The 25,060-nt window shown below is 37.9% G+C and overlaps 1 protein-coding gene across 9 annotated transcripts in view; it reads left to right on the top strand.

The window, feature by feature from the left end:
* Positions 1 to 963, top strand: part of LOC126821979 (uncharacterized) — a 98,928-nt gene extending 97,965 nt beyond the window's left edge. For all 9 annotated transcript variants that reach the window (XM_050550670.2, XM_050550671.2, XM_050550674.1 and 6 more), the window contains one exon: positions 270 to 963. In XM_050550670.2, coding sequence (XP_050406627.1) covers positions 270 to 866 — 597 coding nt within the window. In that variant the 3' untranslated portion in view covers positions 867 to 963. The remainder of the gene's footprint in view (positions 1 to 269) is intronic.
* The last annotated feature ends 24,097 nt before the right edge of the window (positions 964 to 25,060 follow it).

The raw sequence follows: 25,060 nt of genomic DNA, 5'->3' as shown, positions 1-25,060 counted from the left end.
CCATGGATGTCTTTGGTTAAATCCACCCCCCCTCCAAATCCAAACTATGCACGAATAATGGACTTCCTAATCAACTCGATTGGTCGTGTTCTCTTGCATGGTTTGCAAATCTAACCCATCCTACTATTGCACAACTTGGTGATATACCCGTGTAGCCCGGTTTACATTAATAATAATCATTAATAATTAAATGGCTGTTTTCCATTATGTATATCTTTATCGTTGTGTGATCCTGATATTTAATGTTATTGCCCTTACTTCTATTTCAGACAAGTGTAAGAGGAAATAAAACTGAAACTAGATTATTGCAACATTACTACCCTCCAATTTCGCCCTATGCTCTACATCCAGATGACAGACGATATGCACACGTGGCGCAGGTCCGAGATTTGCAACTTCCGGTTAGCAACAGTTTTACAAACTATAGAAAATTACCGGACGGTGATTACACGCCCTCTAGTGGTGCAAGCCAATACAGCGATAGATCTCCAATATATGAATATATAGACTCAGATTCCAATATGGACGACAGGCGTCGAAGGGAGACAACTTCAGTGTGCACTTGTAATTGTGGTGAAACTGCATATGGATCTTATTATAGTGACTCAAATAATGCCCAGACATTACAGTTGCGACCTATACGGCACGCAACGTCCTATATCACATATCATGAGAATAGTGATTATGAAGATACGACTCCAAGAAGACATTCTAGAAGTAGTAATCGTAGTCGTTCTAGCCGTAGATCAAGTAGTAGCTATACGGCCATAGAACGAAACAGAGACGGAACTTATAGACGAGCCATTCCAGCCGTTCATTCAAATTATTTCGCGCCAGATTTGCCCTTTAGATCACCCCCGTCATGACCTTGAACTATACAATGAACTTTCCCATCTATAAATATATATTGTGTATGAAGATATATATTTTGTTTATTGATAAAACGTTGTGTTTTGTGTACAAGTTTGTTATATTTTTCATTTATTGAATTAAAAAAATAGCAGTTTCGAGAAGCAGTAATGTTACAATAACAACAGTGAGATATTTGAATATTTTATTAGATTTAAAAGCAACCCCTTCCTTAACAAACAGTAAAATGATCGATAAGAAATGGACGTCATGAGTGGGCATATATTGGGAGTCACTGCACACATCTATACTATTATTTGTGTCTGTCTGTTCAGGGTTGGTGGTTACACTAAGGCTGTCCCGGGGCTGACATTTGGTGTTTAGGGATAGCTCGGACCGACGAGTAACACAGGCCTGGTAGCGATGGACTACCGGTTCCGGTTTCGGAGTTATGCTACTTCCGGTTCATGGCTATAGGCTTACCCGTGCTACGCCGGGTCAACCGCGAGTCATTTATAAGTGTTACATATTATTGGTATATTTTAATCTTAATACAGCTCTGTGTATGAAACCCATTGCGACGTAAATCTTACAATGTTATACAAATGAGTGTCTTCATTAGCCCGATTGGTGTAGAAAAATAGGACGCTAAACCCCATTTTATTTCTTTCCAGTTATGTACGCGGAAATTTGGAAAGACTTGAAAAAGTTTATATATAAAAAAAAATAACTATAGCTAATTAATAGTCACACTCAACCCAACCAAGTTCACAGACAAGAGCTCGTGGTTATAGGCGTACTGGATACTTGCGCGAGGACAAATATGTTTACCCGTTCTAGAATATCGGATATTACGAAGCTAACGCGTTCACTTCAATGGAAATCCTTTTTCACATTTTGTAATTCAAAATATTCCCAGGTTATTAAAGATGCATTACTCGGTGTTCTTATCGGAATTAAACATAAAATATTAATTTACAATAAAACGAGCCTGTCATGCATACCGAATAGGATCTCGATAACAATTCAATTATTTTAGCTGACAGCTTTCAAATGGAATGCGTAACATTTGTTTAAGAATCTATAATGTGGTTTTGCCCCAAGATGGCAGCCTTAAAAGAAACAGTTTGCGTGGTTTTGCTGACAATCTATCTATTAATTGTTTTATAGAAAGGAGAAAAAATATCAATTTTGAACACGAGCGCTTTCTTCTTTGTTTCAAAAATAAAAATTAACGTAATATAATAAGACAAGAAAAGAACATGTTATACAAAAACACATAAGTGGGAATAACTATAGAGTTTCCGGGAAAAAAAGTTAAGTTTTACAATTATCAACAATTGTAAAGTATTTATGTAACTGCGATCTCTGCCAAATTATCTTTATGGCAGTTTAGTATGAATTATTCGTTTGGAACACATATTTTGTACGGTGTGGCTGATATGATTTTAATACAGATATACATTCGGTCTGATTTATGCTTTCGGTGGCCAAATATACCAAGCAGGTCAGGGGTCCTTGACTGAAAGACATAAACTGTTTATATTTAACATGTTTGTCTTGTTCTGTTTCCCATAATTCAGCGCAATCCTCGCCGAAAACCCCCAGATGGGGTCATTTCATTGGCTAATCTTTTATTTGACGACCAATAAACGGAATTTAAATTATAAAAAATTGAAACGAAATTAGATCTGCGTTTAAATCAGATAGGTATATTTTTCCTAATATCTGACAAGTTTGGTTTCAGAAATCTCTTCCCTTTAAAGTAGCTAAGTCTCTAACTCAATATCATCAAAAATCTTCGACATTGAAAACACGAATTATTTGTCAATTCAAATCAACATTGGTCTTGCGATCTTACAGGGAAAAGATGGGCTTCTGATATCCAATATTTAAGACAAAATACACATTTTACCATTGTACACGAATCGTGTACCATAATGCGTTTCAGCACCATTTGGAACAAGGTACTCAAAAAACGCAGCTAGAAATATTCCACAAGTCATGTCAAATGGTGACGCTATGTTCTTATCTGGAGAGCATGTGCAATAAATATCATCGCTAAAGATTGCCAATAAATTGGTACTTCTGGCGTATTTCGCCGAACATAACTGATTAGAAATTACAGTAAAAACAAAAACGGTTGAATGTAAATCAGTTTATATACATTCACATTACATTATTATATGCGTTGCGACCCATTTGTGTCAATGTCTAGGTCCCAAATATTAGCGATTTAGCTCCTTTAAGCTACCCACAAGACAAATTTGGTGACAAAACATTTAGCATTTAGCATTTAATACAATATAGAAAGTATTGTGGTACCATCTGAGTAGCACTACAGTGGATAAAATATTATTTTTAAACTGGCAAACTGTACCTATCGACCAATCGAACTCTGAAGAAAACGTCACGATATTGGTGTACGACTGGGCCCTCTTTATTTTTACTCTACACCCGAGTCTTGAAACAAGTATATAACCCAACGATGGAATTATATGTGGCTTTATCGCTTTCTGACCAAACGAAGTATACAGTTTGCGTCTAGATACAAATTAAAATTAGATGATGCTAAAGCAGAATCCCGATAATAACAACAATATCACAAACGAATGAAGCCTTACAAGCATCGACCATCGCTACTGGAAACCGTACAACCAAAGCCGAAAACCAAGGTTACATTATTCCATTTCACGAATTCCACAGATTAATAGCATGGTTAGTTAAATGCACATGTGAAAACACCTTTTTTGGGGATAGGTCATATACAATAGGCACCTACGTTCAAGCCCTACCCCTTATTAAAGCGATAGTTGCATATTTCTAAGAAAGTCAAAACATAATTATATCTCTATCTATTGCTTAATAAGTTGTCAAATCAATTTTATACGATCATAATTATGTATCATTCTGGCACTTCACATAATAATAACACCGGAAATCGGAAATAACAGCAAAAGTGCCTCCATTGTTTTTTTATATACGCTCTATGGAATTCAAAGCCCAACGTTGATGTTAAATAGGATTATTAGGATCACTCTTTAACAAGCCAGGGCTGTGTATAGATTCATTGTGTTTTAAGTTTAAATTTAACACATTTTAAACATTTGACTTTAAAAAATACTACTATCGCCATATAGTGTGCCATGAAAGAAAATTTACATGGACAACAATTAAAATTCCAACTGTCAAGGGTTCTTTTACGTACCTCACTGGAAAATCCCGGGGAACACTTGGTTCGAACCTATGGCCATCCTGGTCAGTGAGCCAGCGACATACTAACTGAGCCACCGCTGCTCCCTGAAATGTAACATAAAGGCGTACTTTTGAATAGAGAACATTATTTTATCATCAATACAATATTCTCAGTACGAAGAACCAAATCCAAACAGGTTCCTAATAGTAGGTTTTAACCGATTTCAGTGCTTGTAAATTGAGCATGGGCAGAATATATTATTGTATCATCCAATCTGTATCATCACAAATTACTTAATCTACGGACCATTACTATTTGATTTGAACCAACGTAATATGCGTCTGCTCTAGTTTAATTTCTGTCATTCGTTAATTGTGAGAACATGTCAAATTTGTTACTCATTTGTCGCGAAAACGGCGTCATTAAACTGCCATGATTAGTCTACCCCAAACCAGCAATAGAAGGGGTAGCAGAAATGACGGGAGAAGTTCATTAAGGGGGAATAACTGGAGGGTAATTGTTCTCCAGCTGTCAGTCTCCCAGAGGAGTGATATCACCGATGAACGTTGAACGTTATTATCCCCTGGAAACAATAAAATCATTATTTGACTGCATGATGAGAGCCAGGTTTTCATATTGAAGAAGAAATGCGACATATTTAACGAGGAATAATCGACCTCGAGTTGATAATAGTACTCCACTATTTTTGACGGCTACTTATTAATATGTTGTGATCATCAAGACTCCCTATTCTGTCAGAGTTAAAGACTTGGTTTCGAATACCCACCTCCAATTTCACTCTTGAAATGAAGAGGCAGAATCTTGAGTTTAATTAAAGTGCATAGCTTCACTTATTCCAACTACTTGCTCTTGGAATCTGGGCTTAGTTACTGAAGAATAATAGTGTTTTCGATCTTTATCCCTATAATGCGAAGCAATCGGAGTAAATTGGCATCAACGACCATGACTACAGTAGTGTGAGATCGTATATTGACAAATAGAAACGTATGAAATAATGAAAACTTGACTGTCGGAGTCTCTAAGGTCATTTTAAAATTGGTCTACCTGGTTAGAAATGAAATGAAATGAAATGAAAAGAAATCGGGGTTTAGGGTCCTACTGTCCTGCTCCGACTGTACTAATGAAGACGGGCATACGCCAAACAGTGTGCTATGAGGGAAATTTTGCCCTGCCGGCCTACTCGTACACCGAATTCCAACTGTCTAGGGATCTTTTATGTACACGGGACCTCGGTTTTTCATCTCATCCGAACGACTATATGTTGTCACTTGCAAGGCCCTTTGTCCTGCATCCCTGACAGTGGGAACCACGCCGGACAATCCCGATGAACTTTCCGGACCAACGCAGGGATCGAACACAGGAACGCCAGGATAGCGAGCCAACGTCTTACTCACTGATCCACCGTGGCTCCCTACCTGGTTAGAGTATATCTTCTGCATAATAATATAGGCCTATAGTGAAGCAACGGCGAAACGAAACATAAATCGAGGGAGGAGAGCGGGATGGTACAAGAATATGGCACTACCGTGTCGCGGTTAATCTGAATGTCAAGATCTATTCAATACTAATAGCTGCTTACACACGATAGAGGTTTATTCATAAAGTGGTTTCGGATGTTCCGAATAGAGTGATCTTACACTATGTACATCGAAAGTGTGACTCGTCACAACTATGAGGCAAAACCTGGACAGGGTTGTTATTAAATGAATGAAATGGGGTTTACCGTCCTCTTTTCTGCACCTGGCGGTCACGGTGGCTAAGTGGGTAAGACGCTGGCTCGGTAGCCTGGAGGTCGGGTGTTCGATCTCTGCTACTGCATTGGCCGAGAAAGTTCATCCAGATTTCCCGGCGTGGCTCCCCATTGTCAGTGATGCAGGACGGAGGGGCTGTCAAGGAAAGCTGTCTGGTCGTTCGGATAGGACGAAAAACAGAGGTCCCGTGTAAACATTGGCATGCACGTAAAAGATCCCTTGACAATTGGAATTTGATATAAGCGTAGACCGTAGTTCAGCTATCCGGGCAAAATTTCCCTCATTTCATTTTTTTTCTACACTAACCGGGATAATAAAGACAGGCATACGCCATGCGGTGTGCTATGAGGACAATTTTGCCCGACAGCAATTAAATTCCAACTATCAAGGGTTATTTAGATTATTTTACGTGCACGCCAACATATACAAGACACCTAGGCGTTTCTCACCATCCGAACGATTAGACACTGTTCCTTGCCAGGCCTCCGTCCTGCACAACCGACAAGGGGGACTCACCCTGGAAAATGCCGGGATCGAATCTCGGCCTTCTTGGCTAGTGAATCATCGCCTTACTCACTGAGCCACCGCCACTCCCGGTCAGGGTTGTGGCGGTAACAATGATCCAACGGGAAAGCGTATTTTACTATAGTAAGATCTTGCTTGCATGTGTATTATTATAAATTATCAATTTTTCGGAAATACGATCACAACAAGAAAAGCGTTACGTTTTGCCTTTTAGTATTTAATTTACACATACATGTTCGTGCATACAGTTTTTATTGAAACGTATTAGCAATCCGAGTTCAGCAAGTCAGCAGCCAATAAGCTTATTACTTGCAGCCAGCTAGATTGGTCAGTCTTAAACAAATACATCAGGCAGAATTATTGGTCTATAGCTCAAAATTACAGATAAATTGGTGGCCACGGAGCTTCTATTAACTGTTGGTAATCTAATAGAAGTGTTTTATTTCTATCTAAAAGCTGACTGTTGGAGTCTGAGTAAACTCTGTGAAAGTTGGTACGTTTCAAATAATATCAGACACTTTCTATATTTCCCGATAACGGTATCGTTAGCCGTTTTCTGCATTATCTTCACAATAAATAAATCGATAGAGGGTTTCGCATGTATCGTAAGATTTAGTAAATGTAAACTTGAAGATCAGCAAATTTAAGCCATAAAGTCATATGTTTTAAAATATGCTTTAAAAAAAAGTATTAAAAAAGCCTTAAGATGACATATACACATTCCTACCTTATTAAAGAATAATGCTATAATTCAAAAGTGTCATTTAAGAAATGGCCAAATATATCATTTTCTTGTTGAAAACAAAACGTTAACCTTTTGAAAGTGTCATGGAGCCCTCAAAAAGGAAGTAAATTTTGACTCGCTTAACCAGGCATTATTATCCTTACCTGTTTAACCACAGACCTGGACAATCGAAACAGCGCCCCCCTCCCCCCTACCATTATGCAAACTTAGTTTTCCAGTGAAATATGATCCAATTTTAAAACAACGTGGGCGAATGATAGAATTTCTAAGTTCCGTAAGACAGTAGAAATATTTCAAATTTACATGTGAATGTTTTTATTTTTAAACGCTAGAATGATTCATATGATTACATAATAGTGATTTGACACTCTGTTAAGCATATAATTATGTTTGACTTTCATTTCAAACCATAGCTTTAAAAGAAACTCAAATCGGAATCGGTGTGTTAATCCTTCTAAGAGCGAACCCGTAATCTAAATTAGGCTACCTCACTCCAAAAATAATTGTTAACCCGTTCAAGATTGGACTTGTTCGTCCATGATTATACAGTGACCATAGGAAATAATTATATTATGCTTTATGACAATTGATGGTATGGTGTTCGTTTTCCCTTGCCCTGACTGTTAGTAAAAGGTGTCCTTGTATATACACATGCGTATCCACAATGTCTACGGATAACAACTAGCCCCTGGTTGAAATGTCCATTTGATCTGGGTGACTTGCTGTTCAAAATCAGAGAAATTAGACGAAAGTTGGATTACCTTCAACAATAGAATTAGTGGCCCTGAAAATAGGTATATAATCCGATTATTCAGGCCTGATGCTGACTAGCGTTATGAGATAAAAAAAAAGGAAAAAAACCTTGTAAATTAAAATCGGTATTTTGTCTTCTTCCCTGGTCTTTTCTGAATAGTGGATTTCGTAAACTTTCACTCATGATTTGTTTTTTTATATACGGGATCATTTCAGGCACATTTCAATGTGTCTTACCAGCCAACCATTAGTAACTTCTGTCACGATGAGCTGAAATAAAACTCTATTGAACCTGTGTGTTAGCTAGTTTGATAATAATACAAAACTGCAGTCCATGTTTATACCTTTATATATAGAGAGAGAGGAATGGGGTTTAACGTCCACTCGACACAAACTAGGTCATTTCGGGACTAACATATGGTTTAATTTTATTTCAATAATTCGCTTGCGCGTAGGGGTCTTTAGCAGTGGGAGGAAACCGGAGGACCAGGAGAAAACCCACGAGGTTGGACAGGCGACCCTACTCCTTGTCACGTACAACCGGGGATTCGAAACCACGCCAGTTGACTCAATGACAGACTTTATGATACAGCGCGCGCGTGCTAACCATTCAGCCACCCAACCCCCCATACCTTTATATAAGGTATGGCATTATTTCATTTATTCGTGAGCTAGTACTGATCACTGTTTAAATTGTGAGTAAATACGTCATAACGAAAACTGAAGGTCAAAATATATTTTATTAATGCGAAGATTAGATACATGCCGGTCCCGTTTGGAAATATACTCTGTCCGCCCCGGTCGAATACACCTTTGAGACATATATTTTCCCCCCGTCTTCATTAGCCCAGTTCGGAGCAGAACAGTAGGACGTTAAACCCTATTTCATTTCATTTCATTTCGGCTCGAGGATCTGTACAGGTTGTTCTCAATACATATTGATCGTTATTATCGGCTATATTTTTAGGGCCTTAAGGGCGTTTTGCACTAATACGCATTCGAGATAATGGTTTTCAACTGTATTTGAAACACTAACGACTTACAACCGCTCGATCGAAGCCAGAATCGCTCCGGTAAGAGTCCCGTGATCCGAAACGCATGGATGGTACATTGGGGCTCCTACAGAAAATGTTGCCTAGTACATGTTTATTGGCACATAATGACTTACATCCGCGCGATCAAAGCCAAAATCGAACTTGTAAGAGTCTTATACGGAAAATATTGCCTCGTAGTAAGGATGGGATTAAAAACCGAGGTCCACCCCTGAACACATTAGCGTGCACGTAAAGGAACGCACGACAGTTGGAATGCGATTAAAAATTGATGGAAAAGCCACTGTCCGGTCAAAATCCAACCCTAGCATAGTATTCGTAATCATAAACAAGTAACCCTATGTTAGTCCCAGAGTGACGAGACGTTAAACCCTACTCAGTTTATTTCAAACTTAATATGCAGTAGTGCCAAGAAAATAAATTGGGGTCATTACCGTGAGATGATTGGGTGCATTAGTTGCTCGTCGCCGTAGAGTATCAGCTCAAGGCACTGTCCAGTGGTTATATTAGTGGTCATTTAGACCCGCCACTGGCCAATGTAGATATATTAGTGATCAGTAATGGTGAAAGTATGATAAACTAGATATAATGTACAGTAATTGGGGTATGTCTGGACGTAATAGATCTAACACCAGCTCATTAGTAAAACCAATACATCAGACATTTATTACTGTATAAAGTTTATGGGTTAATGTTTGGACACAACATCGTTACTTGCATCCTCATAACTCAGGTTGCATCATCGCAGTGGCGAAAACATCTTCACAAACGCAACGATTATCTGCGCTGGTCTTCATGCGAAAAGGTGCAGCATCCATGTATAAAATACTGACATAGTTAAATCGTTATGCAGGCGGTCACTCAGTGGGTTAGGCAATGGCTTACTAACATCCAAGAGGTCCTGTGTTGGGCCCCGGTTTTAATCCCTCAACAGGACAAGAAACATTGTCCAGTTATTCGGATGGGGCGAAAACCGAGGTCTTGTGTACACTGCGTGTCGTATAATGACCGTCTTCTATAACCCGGTGCAGAAAAATAAGAAGTTAAACGAAGATGATTTTTTAAATAAGTGTTCTCAAGGGAATATTGCCAAATTTCTGGCCGAAAAGATATCTCTTGTTTTCGAATTGACTCATTTCTAACAACGTTTGCGAAAGACCAATCCTTAGAAACAAATTAATAAAAAAAACATTCATTATCAATTCCAACTACTTGAAATGTCCTGACATGGAAGACGGAAAATGCTATCAGATCTAGTCAAAATGCCGTCCATGTATTAATCTTTATCATCACGATTACAATATTTTTATAACTATTTTATAATTGCAAAGATAGTTATCTCGTTTATTTCGAATAATGTATGATTAATTCTTCGGTAGATTACATCATATTATGTTCAAAAAGAGTATCCCTTAATTTAAACCATTTATGTCATTTCTTCCTTCTTTATGATTCATTAAAGTGTGGAGTTGTTGATATGTTTTATTGTAGCCATAAATTACATAAAAAAAAACCTGCATTTAGATATAATCGAATCAACATCCACATTAAAGATGCGTTGTGTGAGAGCTAAACTTGTCTGTTGCTGGGCGTGTTTCTGGACTCAAATGTCATAAAAGAATATTATTTAGACATTTATTCAACTCTCTAGAACATCGGGTGACTTAGATATTGAGTGAATTAGACCATTCTCGCAATATCTGCGTTAAACCATAATATGACCACAGACTGCTAAAAAAAGGTCTGACAATCGGAACGCCGTTTATTATTGTGGGAATGGTACTTGGCAATCGCTAATATATGGCCATTTCTTGTCAAAACTTGAAAAATTCATAACATTGCTCAGAATAACGTTTTTTGGCTTACATTTTCAACATATTCATTTTTCATTATTCATTTTTGAATTGTTTTAATTGCATGATGTACATGTATCTTTAAAGAGGCCTTAACACATTGACTATCTTGGAGTGCTAAAATTGGATTTTATACAAAATATTAGACAAGTCGGAAAATTGACCACAGCAATAACGTGAAAGATTCCCGACATTCTGGACACAATTTCCCTCATAGAATACTGCATGGTTGTCTTTATTCGCTCGGTTCGTGCAGAAAAGTAAGACGTTAAACCCCATTTCATTTCGCTTTCTGCCGAACAGTAAGACGTTGCATCCCATTTTATTTCGCTTTCTGTCGAACAGTAGGACGTTGAACCCCATTTCATTTCGCTTTCGATTTTTTAAAATTAGGGGATTCTAGGGTAATTTTAAATGTAATATTGTCCAATATATACATTTTCTTCCATGGTGTAAGTGGTAATACCTCTTTAAACTACCAGCGATCTAAAAGAATATAGAAATAAACATCCGGTTATTTTAGGAAAAGATGCTCATTGACCAGTCTCTCACATGCAATAAGAATTTCAAATCGCTTTGATTTATGTTCTTAATCAATAATCAATAATGTGTTTCCATCTATACAAATTACCTTGCTTCTATTAATGGATGGTACTAATTGTAAATAAAACGAATTGGGGCAGTGTTATATCAGTGAAGATCACCCAATTTAAATACTGGTTTATTCAGGATTGAAAGACGTTTCGGTCAAGGCGCCAGGTCATTTCGACAACGAACGTTTTGGCTATGAGATAGTGACAGGATATAGAAGGTGCCAATTACGAGGTTTCGGCCATATTTAAGAAAATAAGATTACTGATGCTTTAGTTTTTGTATTTTATTTATATCCAGTCTGTTTGCTTTGATATACATCCAGACATTAGGCTGTCCACCTCGCATCTTGTAGCTGACGGATCTAAGGATTCCAACTGTCAAGGGTTCTTTTATCGTCCCATCTGAATGACTAGACGTTTGTTTTGGTTTTTATTCCAGGCTGTCCGGCGCAACACTTTATCCCTAGTAATTAACACATAATCTAACTTGCAAAAGAATGTACATTGTATATGCATTTCGCCAATATACGATGATTTCACTAGAACTTATCAAATATCGTATTAAACGAATGATTTTCTTAACAATTTACAACAGCGTATTTATATAAACTCGAGCTAAAATAGAATGGCGAATCACTGCTCAACGACATTGATCAGGTCAAATTTCATCAGCAACAAAAATATCCACGACAAAATCACTGAACATGTCATAACGGATAACAAACTACATCAAGAATTTAATGCAAATTGACGATCGTGGGCCGAGGTGAAATCGAACTCTGTGGGGAGTATGTAAAATACTTGTGATCAATATACGAGTAAAACTATATGTGGAATTAATACTGTGTAATCACATTTATAACGTAATTGAGTGATATTTGTCCGCCGAGATGGGTTTTATAGTTTGTAATCCGCGTTATTGCATTATACAAGCTTTATACACCCTGTTGGGGATTCCCTGTCGTATAAAAACCTGCCAATCAGATACATTGTTACATTCGTTAGTATGCAATAGGGATATGCCAGTCATGGCATAATAAGCCGTCCTTTTGAAAGGATTATTGAAATGACATTTTATTTGGATATAATGGTATACTTAATGTAATTGATAAAATTGTGAATATATGGATGAAAAAGTATGGTAATTGTGTAAATATACCAAACCGTTTTAAATGTCGTTACAAATGAAATTAAATGTTTTTTAACGGCCTATTGTTCAGCTCCAAACAGAGCTAATGAGAGAGAGAAATGGGGTTTAACGTCCACTCGACACAAACTAGGTCATTTCGGGACTAACATATGGTTTAATTTCATTTACATAATTTGCTTGCGCGTAGGGGTCTTTAGCAGTGGGAGGAACCGGAGGACCCGGAGAAAACCCACGAGGTTGGACAGGCGACCCTACTCCTTGCCACGTACAACCGGGGATTCGAAACCGCGCCAGTCGACTCAATGACAGACTTTATGATACAGCGTGCGCACGCTAACCATTCAGCCATTCAACCCCCCCCCCCGAGCTAATGAAGACGTACATACGTGAGAGAGAGGGAGAGAGAGAGAGAGATGGGGTTTAACGTCCACTCGACACAAACTAGGTCATTTCAGGACTAACATATGGTTTAATTTTATTTCAATAATTCGCTTGCGCGTAGGGGTCTTTAGCAGTAGGAGGAAACCGGAGGACCCGGAGGAAACCCACGAGGCTGGACAGGCGACCCTACTACTCCTTATCACGTACAACCGGGGGATCGAAACCACGCCAGTTGACTCAATGACAGACTTTATGATACAGCGCGCACACGCTAACTATTCAGCCATCCAACCCCCCATGTATATACGTGCTATGAGGAAAATGCTTCCCTTATTTCGAATTCCATCTGTCAAAGGATCTTTGACGTGCATGCCAATGTGTACATGGGACCTCGGTTTTCGTCCCACCCGAATAACTATACGTTGCCCCATGCTAGGCCCTTCTTCCTACCCCACTGACAAGGGGAAACAACATCGGAAATATTAGAACGAACAAGGGACTTCCAAGGTTAGCGAACCAACGTTTCACACACTGAGCCACCGCGGCTCCCTGGTGGTGTAACATTCCATATACTAAATCTAAAAGCGTTCAAACATGTAAGAGTGTTTTTCTGTATTCACAGATTCGCTTGTTGAATTGAACGAGATGAGTTCTAAGATCCCCAAAAGGGTCGGGTGAAAAAACCCAAATTGGTCTCGATAATAATCTTTGAGTGGCATTTAGCGATTGAACACATTAAAAAACACAACACAATTTATATGGAAATACAATCACTGTTTTATAAGCATAGCACGACGTTTCGACAAGTATTCTCTTATCGTTATCGTGCTCATCATTTGTGCTTGATAATGATAAGAAAATACTTGTCGAAACGTCGTGCTATGCCTATAAAACAGTGATTGTATTTCCATATAAATTGTGTTGTGTTCTTTTGGGGTTTTTTTTGGTCTCGATTATTTTGTCCCAAAAATAACACGGTAACCTAAAGCTACCATGGTCCGATGTGTCTCTTTCCCTGGACCTTTGCTCTGACTATTTTGAAGGTCGGTGACCTCAGACAATATTTTGAGTTCTGTTTTTGCTGCATCCGAACGACTAGACAAAGGGAAACCAAACTGGAAAAAAAATCCCTTTTCGGCTAACGGGACTCCCTGTTTAGTGAGCCTACGTCCATACTCACCATGGTTGCCGTATCAAGTTAGAACACAAGTATTTAAAATAGCAAGGTAATATCGTCACTACTGGTTGGTATATTTGCGGAATTCGCTCAGTTTATACGGTTAGGGTTTTATTCCGCTTTCCGTATATAAACTAAGCGTTGACTGGTATGATTTCCCTTTAACTCAGATTTCAAAAGATTTATATCCTGTAATATAATAAATAAAATAATATAAAAAAAATTTAAAAACATTCTCAACTATATAATATGCCTTTATGTTTCATGTGAAGGAAAACTTACTGGTTCCATTTTACCTGGGGGGTTGGATGGCCGAATGGTTAGCACGTGCGCGCTGTATCATAAAGCCTGTCATTGAGTCAACTGGCGTGGTTTCGAATACCCTGTTGTACTTGACAAGGAGTAGGGTCGCCTGTCCAATCTCGTGGGTGTTTTCCGGGTTCCTCCCTCTGCTAAAGACCCCTACGCGCAAGCGAATTATTGAAATAAAATTAAACCATATGTTAGTCTCGAAATAACCTAGTTTGTGTCGAGTGGACGTTAACCCCCAATTCCCTCTCTCTCTCTCTCTCTCTCCATTTTACCTATGACAAGTTACGATAAGAATATAGTAGTTACCTCCCTTCCATCTATATCTATCTACATGACGTGGTAGATACAAGAATAGCAGCAGTTCGCCATTAAAGATCGATTCAACAACTCTGATGGGCAGTCTGTGATATGGAAGTGGACGCTATTTCCCCGGTAGCAGAAAAGACAAGAATAGACCGGAGACTGAATTTAAAAAGGCAGCTTAGTTTGACTGTAGTGCCTTCTGTTGTTTTTCTTAGATTGGGCGGGGGTGGGGGTGTATGTATATTAAAAAATACATTGAAAACAGAAATGAACAAATATTAACATGACCCCAAAATATGTTTCTCCGCGTCATTTTTTATAATATATTTCTCTGTGAATACTTCAAATACTTTATATAACAAAAACTAGATTTTAATAGCGAAGTATTATCATGCATGGATTAATATTATAGACTAAACATCATAATTTTATACCGCACATAGCTGACAATACACAAATAACCTAGTTATAAGTAATATTACACAAATAACTAATTATTGCTGAAATCGGAAACGAAATGTGTGCTTCGAAAGAAAAAAAGAACACTCTGTGTACTTTTCAATATGTTCTATTATACTCATATTTATATTTGATGAAGGGTATATCGGTATATTAAAGCAACAATCCATTTTCTGATAAACAAATTGGTTACATTAGTATGAGTTGGGATCTAACAAAACAAATATAATCCCGGTCATTACAACTATCAAACCTTGCGTGTCGAGTATTTACTTTGTGCGCAGCTCTTAATGCACGTGTAAACAAATCCTAGTTAATAGCCACTCAAGAGAACACGAATTAAGTCTTATTTTTCCAGACAATACATTATTGATAATCTGAAGATAACCTTGTGCTTAGCTAATTATTGAAATTTATTGAATTGTGAAAGATGGGCAGATAACTGTCAATCACAACCGTAAGATGGCGGTAGTGTGTGACAAGATGGGAGTATTAACATGGCGTCTACAAGACAAGATGTCAACAGCTTGTGTTAAACCAGATGGTAGTTTAATAAGTTGTTTTACGTCCTTATCTTGTTTTCTACCGCATTATAAACCTTAATTAAACAGTAATTAATATTCAACTTCTTTTGTTTTCTTCTGGGTATTCACCATTTTGGAATCTTAAAGATTAGAAAAAATAAATTAAAATAGCACTTGAAATAGCGTGCGAAACAACAGAGAATGATTAATTTAGTGGTATTAGTTCAGTGGTATTCAAATCAGCATATTTACATAACAAAGAAATGAAATGGGGTCATAAGCCGTGCAGTGTGCTATGAGGGCCTCTTTGCCGGACATTGGCGCTGCGGCCTACTCTTATTTAAAATTCCCACTGGAAACGGTTCTTTTACGTGCACTGCAACTTGCATATGAGACTTCGGTTTTTCGTCTCATCCGAACGACTAGACTCTGTTCCTTGACATGTCCTCCGTTCTGCACTACCACGCCGAAAAATTTCGAGGCAGTTTGTGGATCGAATACCAGAACTTGACAAAGGCGTGGAATTAAGGATCGTTTTCAAGGATTCATAACACAGATGATGGGTGTAGGCCTAGTAGTTGAAATAGCAAAAAGTTCAAATTTATATTAGGTCCCAGAAAAATTTCAGTATGACACAAAAAGATACACAAGGAAACACATATCATGTTTTGACACAGTGTAAAATACTCAACGTAAAATTCTTCACATTGTTCTTCTGGGATAACTTTGTTTTCATTCTCAATATAAGAAAACAATCGGGAAGCAACCCATACATTACTCAACTGTTAGTACTCGCTGAATCCGCCAAAAGATCTGTCAACGTTGGGTGGTATTTAATGTGTTACAGGATTGGGCAGGGGATATTGGGAGTCCTCATGTAAAATCAATGGAGTAGCTGAGGGATAACAAATTTACATCCTATATTCGGCTACCCCTTTTAAAATCAAGACCAAGTCTTGACCTGGGTCATTTTAAGACTTACCGTAGCACATCTTACTTGATTCATACGTGAATCACAAACCGACATCCAAAGTTTTCTGATCCCGTGAACTCCGATAGGTCAATTTACACGTAGCATTCACAATATTTCCATTAAGATCGACAGGGACAGCTTGACATGACATGTATGAGGCATTTGGTAGCTTGATCTGTTTTTTACTTGTAAATCACAAGTAACATGCTCCCCACCAGGTCCATTCATGTCCACTGAAGCAAGCAGTAATTGCTAATTTATTGAATGATGGATACCCTTTGCTCGTTACCAACAAATTAAAACAGCGTTTAGTGTATATGAAGCGAGAAACATACTCCCGAACTATAACATGACGCGGTTTCAAATTTCACCGTGTGTGACACAAAACCGGAAGATAGCAAAGTTTCATCAAAGGTTTGGAAAAGATGCTTCATTTCCCCCTGATGGACATGATTGTATAAAATGTCTTTTAACGAAGAAAACAGCTGTTCTGTGGTAATATTTCACACATGGTCTATACAAAGGTATCACCGTGGCGGAGAGTGGTTCTATTACTATCCTGTCAATCATTTTTTTCCTAAGCAAAAAACGTAGCCTCGTGTATATTTCTCCTTGTGGATATCTCGTGAGAAACACGCGGCTTGTTATGCCATTGATTCTCAGGGAATGGTAAACGAACAATGATATACTATCCGATTTAAAACATTGATTTGGTTATCACTCGTTCAAACAGCAATATATTATTTCAACACTTCAAAAATAAAATATATCTTGATTTCAAGGTGCTCTAGTAATTTAAACCGCGAAGATTAATCTGGCGGACGTTACGGGGATGGTCAGAGGGGTTAAACAGGAAGTAATTGCTTGGGATCAGGGCAAGTGTTAGGTACATAATGGGTGCCTTTGCTTTTCAGTGACAATACGCATTTGGGAAGATAACATAAATATATATTTAATGTCAAGAACTTGAATGAATCAATCAAATGTGGTTTAACTTCCTACTTTTCTGCACCAACCGGGCTAATGATGGTGGGCATACGTCATACAGTGTGCTAAGGGGGCAGTTTTCAACGAACCGCAATTGAATTCCAACTGCCAGGGGTTCTTTCCCGTGTACGCCAACGTGTATATGGGACCTCCGGTTTACGTACGCTATTCATTACCAGGCCCTCCGTCCTACACCACTGACAAGGGGAAACCCCGCTGGGAAATTCCGGGAAACACCAACAACCAGCGCCTTACTCACTGAGTCATCAGAGCAAGGGATACGTATATATTAGGTACGTTTGCCCTTTATTTAGGAAGAGCATAATACTAAAAATTTAATGTCAATTATCGTGTGAACGTATTTGTTAGAAACTAAACCCTATACAGCTGTTTGTAGTTATTTTTCCTGGAATTCGTCATTAATTGTGATAGTTAGTAACCTGTTACGTTGAATAAATACGAACAAACGGTGCTAATAAAATAACAGATCGACTGTAAAAGTGTGATCTAATTACTAGCAACAGATACTGAAAAATAACAAAAGCAACGACACGTTGTTAAAATTAGTCATAAAAATGCTGATTTAATTAGCAACAAGATTGGACTAATAGTTGATCGTTTTCATTTGATGTTGCGCTCCATCAATTTGAATTATAGTCATTTTAGTACCAAAAAGCCAACTGGAATAACCCACGTCTAGGCCATTGACAGCCAACAATAGGCAATCTAGAAAACCTTGGTGCCAATATTGAGTTCGGTTTTATTATTAAGGAAAGTCTAATTATGACTGATATGGTTTGCCAACACAGAAAGACTATTGATGACTATAAAATAACTATAATAAATTTAGTAGTGGCTAACTAAGTTTTATTATAGCAATCATTGATCTGACCAACTGACTTAAGTATCAGTTAACTCTTAATGACGATCGCACAAGAGGCAAATTTGCCAGTTCTTGAACATGTTACGACTTTCGTAGCAAAACTGAAATGGGGTTTAACGTCTTACGGTCCTGCTCCGACTGGGCTAATGAAAACAGACATACGCCGTACTATAAATATCATTAACATTTTCATCATAAACAACTAGAAAAATCTAGATTAGCAAAAATAACAGTAGCCACCCATTCGGATATTGGTCTTCATACCATGGATTTTAACGTACTAATGCAGTGTACTATGGGGAAAAATTTCGCCCGGACAACGGCAATACGGCCTACTCTTATATCAACTTCCAACTGCCAAAAGACATTTTACGTGCACACCAATGTGTTCACGGGACGTCGGTTTTTAGTCCCGCCGAACGACTATGCGTTATCCCTTGCCAGGCTTCCTGTCCAGCATCACTTACAGGGTGGAACGCAGGGATTGAAAACGGAACCTTCAGGTTAGCAGGCCAACGTCTTACTGAGCCAGCGTGACTCCCCGAGCTTCGTAACAGTTCTCAGAATAAGTACAATACAATCAATGAAATTAATTAAACAGCTTCGGGGTAAAGGGGGGGGGGGTCTATTGTCTTTTCTGGGAATGTTTATCTGATAGTCCTATATGATGTGTTTATTAATTACCGTTCTTTGGAGCCACTATGGCTCAATGAGGAAGGTGTTCATTCACTAAGCCGGAGGTCCTGGGTTTATCCCGGTTTTCCGTGGGGTATCAGGCTGCAAAACGAAAGATCTGGCAAGGTACAAGTACGCTGTGTATTCGTTCGGCTGGGACGAAAATAGTCCCGTGCGCAGGTTAGCTTACACGTAAAATAAGTATTGACAGTTAAAATGCGATGAAGATAAGTCGAAAACGCCACTGGTCTGAACAAAATTTTCCTCATGGCATCGGATGTCAGTCTTCATTAATCCGGTTGGTGCCGAAAGGAGGACGTTAAACCCCATTTCAATTCATTTTTTACTTTTTTGTTTTCTATCTGGCTTGTGTCGTGTAGGCCTAGTTCTCCTGTACCGTCTATTAATTGTGTGAACTTCACAAATAAATGAGAAATATATTATCTGTGAAAATCATCTCATGTGAATAAAAGGACATTTATTAAAGAGCCTGTCTATTAAAACTTGTCAAAAGATCAGTTATTATTGAGAAAAGATTAAAAAGGCTATACAAATTACACGGTTGACACGTTTTAAAATCTTCATCTGTCATTTTAAAAGAAACCTATCATATTTTGTGACACCGGTTATTAGTAAGTCGGAGAAATTGACAAACACCAAATCATTCGCATTTCAAAAACGTCTGCTTCTTTTGAGAAGAGAAAGAAACCTCGCATGAAAATTGTGCCATATTAATGAATTTGGCGCCGAACGGCTTTATGAGTTGTCTGTTGTCAGACGGTAAAGATGAAGTCGCACGTGCTGTGTCGGTGCTCAGCTAGTTGTAACCCCCAGGCGTTTAGCCCCTCATCTTCTCCTTACATTGTCCAGCGCACCACAAGGTTAATAGCCATTGTGAAAGAAATTTTTCATCTCTGATTTGTGCCATTAGGCCTTTAAAGGAAACAAGCATTTTATGAATTATTCAAGCTTGAAAGCTGATTGTAAAAAGAGAAAAGATTATTTCTAATATCTTTTGTCTTTTTCTCGAGGACGTTTTTGTACCTTTGTATGGAGGGAAATCACGTGGAAATTTCATTAGACAACTTGTCAACTGCCCAACTCAATTAGTACTCGAGACTTCTTCATTAACTAACCCGGAAAGGCTTGTTCGCAGAACTGAGAAAAATAAATCGTTTTTAATGATTTATCATGGTACGTGTGAACACTGAAAACACGTAATTATTTTCTACCAGAAACTGACGCCGATTCAGTTAAACTGGGCCGCGGATCTGTAAACTTTAAAAACTTTCAAAAATATTCTTTTGAGACATCGCTTGATTCTTGACATTCTTATATTTTGCTGTCAAATGTCTTTTAATTAATGATTTTATCGAATTGACTGAAACTTTCCTTGGGCAAATTACTCTTAGATCTGACATCGATTATAAGACAATAAGTACAAATGTATTTTCCAAAACTTCACTTTGGGTACAACGGACATTCACCGTATCTATCGGGTTATGAATATACGCTCCAATACTCTTAAAGGCCGTTATGAAGCTTTACCCCGGTTTTATCTAAAGTCTTCGACATTTAAAAAGAGACCTGATTATTGGTCCATTCCACGATGTTGTTATCTTACAGTCCAAATATGATCCTCTGATATCCAATATTTAAGACACAATGAAGAATTTTAAAATCAATCTATGATATCGAACGCCATTTGTAATAAGACACCTGGATGAACGTCAGTGTGAAATTTCAAAGTCAAACTGTACTCCCGATGTAGCGTGGACTACCCAGGCATGGACGTCTGTCATTCAGTTTGGACTGCTCGCGTATTTCAACGAACAAACTGTTTAGAAATTACAATAAAACTGTTAAAAATAAAATTGAGTGTAAATCAGTTTATACTCTCATATTACCTTAATATGTGCTTTCAAACCCATTTTCGTCCATTTTAGCTTTCGAAGAATAGAGATTTGGATCCTTTAAATTATGGTCATCTGACAATATTTAAAGGGACAATAACACTCTTGCTGGCTTGACAGCTCCAGAAAAAAAATAGCCTTATTCTAAGTACTAGATGTGTTAGTGTCCTACCTGTTGTGTAAATTATCCATTAAATCACATTTTACTTGTCCAGCGGGTTCAAAAATATTTTTAAATCCAAGTAACATTTGAAAAGCTTTAGGTGTGTTAAGATGAAATTTGTATCATCAATTAATTGGAATATTGTAAAATAGTACAATTTGTTGACCAGAATAAAGATTGGGACATATTATTCAGTTACAACAAGAGTGGTATTGAGCCTTTAACGTACACGGTTTACTTTTAAACGCCTACGTGGGCGTATTTTACCTATTAACACTCCATAACTTGACAAATCATTCAAAAACTTGTACCGTATTCTAGAATGTGCCCTGCATTGTGGAACCAAATCATTAATGTTCATGTTTCTGAAAGAATTACGCAATAAAGTAAAGTATGTCTTTAGGCTGTTTATTCAAACTTGTTTAACTTCCAGAAAATGAAATAGTCTCCAAGACCCGCCATTTTATTTTTAATAATTCTGCTATATTAATGGGCCTGGGGTTAGATATGAAATGAAACGTAAATTCGATTAGAAGTCAGAGTGTGCCACGTCGAGAGTCAATATACACAGTGAAACAGTGTATCTGCTTTATTTCTTGTAGATGAACTTTTTCGTAGATTTCTTTAACATTAACTTAACTCGCTGCCTTAGAGGCACCTACATACCAAATTTTGGCTTTAAAGGAGCTAAATCTCTATTCGTTGGAAATTAAAATAGCCTCGTTCACGGTGAACAGTTGATTTGCCTATACCGTTATTTTAGGACTTCGAATTTTGTCTAATGGTTTGGATTATTCGTACCTGGTTTTAGTTTATATTACAAATGGCGCTCGAGAGCATAGAGTACCGATTTTAAAATTGTTTACGGTGTCTTAAAAATGAAATGAAAAGAAATGGGGTTTAACGTCCTACTGCGGTGTCTTTTAAATATTTGATATCAAGAGCCCATATTTTCACGGTAAGATAACAACATCACTATAGATTGGAACTGGTGTGCTAATTCTGGAATTACCCAGGAAAGGACACGGAGTACAAGTGCGACAAAGGTTTGTCAGCTTTGTAAACTGATAGTCCTGCTTGCCTATGTGGTCACAACTTCTAAGATCCCGGACATTATTTACTCGTATGCCCCATACTTTCAAATGCAAGAAAACAGGCCATCCATAACCTTCAACATAACCATAAAACAATCAGTTGTCTGTTGTATGGCTCAACAAAACTTAGTCCTGATATGAGATAAACACAATTATTTTACAAGAAGTTCAGCAATTTATTCATTTATCAAAATGATTTAAATCACCGTAAAACAATTCTTACGTTATTTTCTTCCCTGCACACCGTACAGCTGATATGGAGGTATTGGACGATTGTACGCTGTGCAGGCCTTACCATACCCAACATTACCAAGCAGTACTTTCAAAATAGATTTCTACCCACTAATATACTTATAAAAATGTCTCTATATCATCCATTATGTATCCTATAAGTTTTATATGTATGTATGTATGTATATTTATTATTATTATGTGTACATGTATCTACATCAGGGAAAGGGGCTACACATAGGCATAGCCTGTTCGTAAATCCAAATTCAGATTCACCGAATAAAAATATTGTTTATAAAAGAAATTTGAAATGAAAAGTGGCATCGGATGCTTGAAAAAGAATAACATATTCTTCCCCGTGCACTACTCACAACAGCTACATTATTTGCTTGTGTTCCCACAGTTTTGGCGCTTTTCCTTTAAAAAGCCAGATTCGGATACAAAGATTCTAGTAAAATCTCATGATCCCATATAAGAGGTCATTATGTTTCTGTCATGTAAACTTCAGGCCTTCGGGCATCAGAAAAAGGGGATTAGTTCCTTGACAGAATAATTTACTTTCGATAATAATACCAATATGATTAAAGAATTTGTCAGATACACAGATTGATTTTCTTATTCTTAATTCCCGCAGATCCTATTTAGCTAAATAATTGTATTGTATACAACACAGCTAATGTAAACTTGGCGATTCTGTTAAGGGGAATCAACTCACCTATTTGTATTCAACGATTTAAACCCTTTATATAGTATCATCCATGTTAAAACTCTTTGAATTAAAATGAAATGAAATGGGGTTTCGAGTACTACGGTTCTCCTCCGGCTGACCCAATGAAGACCGACATACTCCATACAATGTGATCAGTGTGCTGTGAGGGAAATTTTGCCCGGACATCGGCGCTACTGCCTTCTCTTAAATCGAATTCCAACTGATGAGGGATATTTTACGTGCACGGGATCATCCGAACGACTATACGTTGTCCCTTGCCGGGCTTTCCGTCCTGCACCACTGATAAGTGGGAACCACACCGGAAAAACCCGAGGAACTTTCTCGGCCAACGCAGGGATCGAAGGCGGGACCCCTAGGTAGTTTGTATGGGACGAAAAACCGAGGACCCTCCTACACATTGGCGTGCATGGTAAATATCCCGTGACAGTTGGAATTCAATATAAGAGCAGGCTGTAGCGGCACTGTCAGAGAAAAATTTCCTCTCATAGCACACTGTATGGCGTATGCCCGTGTTCTTTAGACAGGTCGGAGCAGAACATGTCCATACATTGCTAAGTTTTATTGCGCTTTAACCCAAGGAAAACTGCTTATTTTCTGGCAAATTCTTAACACAAAATACACATTTTTCAAGACATTCACCCGTGAAGCGCCTGGTAACCGAGCTAGTTATACAATAAAAGGCATGTTGAAGTATTGATTTCTATTGTTTTTTTCTACTAAAGAATATGAAATATAAATCTTGAAATCTGAGGTGTCGCTAATGGGGACATAATCATTCTTAATTATCTTTTGTTTGTAGGAAAAAGCTGGCATGTCCCCAACGAAACACACGTGCTGTTCCAGTAACATGAACCCTTGTTACAGCTCCATACTGACAAAACAATATTTCAAAATATCAAGTGATCTGTTTGAACAAATCCCAAAACTACAATCTAGACTATAATCTAGCTAAAAGAGTCATACTAGAGATTTCTTGTCTTTTGAAAACAATGTCTGTGATTGCTTTCTAGTTTAATGCTTGTTTTTAATGACAACTTTAGCATCTGCTACGTAATTTTATAGTATAAGTGTTTCATTATGGATAACCGTTTTGGTAATAGACCTTTGGATCAAGGTGAATAACACGAATCTGGTCCACTGGCGTTCATCGGTTTTGAATATTTAAAATGTCGCCCTTTGTCACATTTCTAAGCACTGGGTCGTATACATGAATTTGGGAGGGGGTGGGCATATAATCACTGATCCTGTCCCGTATTTAGTGTCAAAGAAAACCCCCCAAAACATGAAGTACATGTATTTTGGGTAGAACATTTTCGTAGCTCATTACAGAACGTTGAAGGGGGTTGGGTGGCCGAATGGTTAGCGCGTGTGCGCTGTATCATAGGGTCTGTCATTGAGTCAGCTGGCGTGATTTCGATTCCCCGGTTGTACGTGTCAAGGAGTAGGATCGCCTGTCCCACTGCTAAAGACCCCTACGAATTATTGAAATAAAGTTAAACCATACTATTTTATTGTTGAAATGACCTAGTTTGTGTCAAGTGGATGTTAAACCCCATTTCTCTCTATTTCAGAACGTTGAAACTCGAAAAAATACCATCTGTTCATTAACAACACGACTGTTCAATTGTGGTAGAAGACTTTAGACACTAAACTTCTATACTGTCAAACACGACCCCTACTGGTCTTCTTATCCCCCTTTAATCTCTTCCATAGCTTAAATCACCGTTCCCTGCTGTGTGAGATATGACCATCTGACTACCAAGACAT

Source organism: Patella vulgata, chromosome 5 (assembly GCF_932274485.2).
Source record: "Patella vulgata chromosome 5, xgPatVulg1.2, whole genome shotgun sequence".
NCBI classification, from domain to species: Eukaryota; Metazoa; Mollusca; class Gastropoda; family Patellidae; genus Patella; species Patella vulgata.
This window is presented reverse-complemented; position numbering and strand designations above follow the sequence as displayed.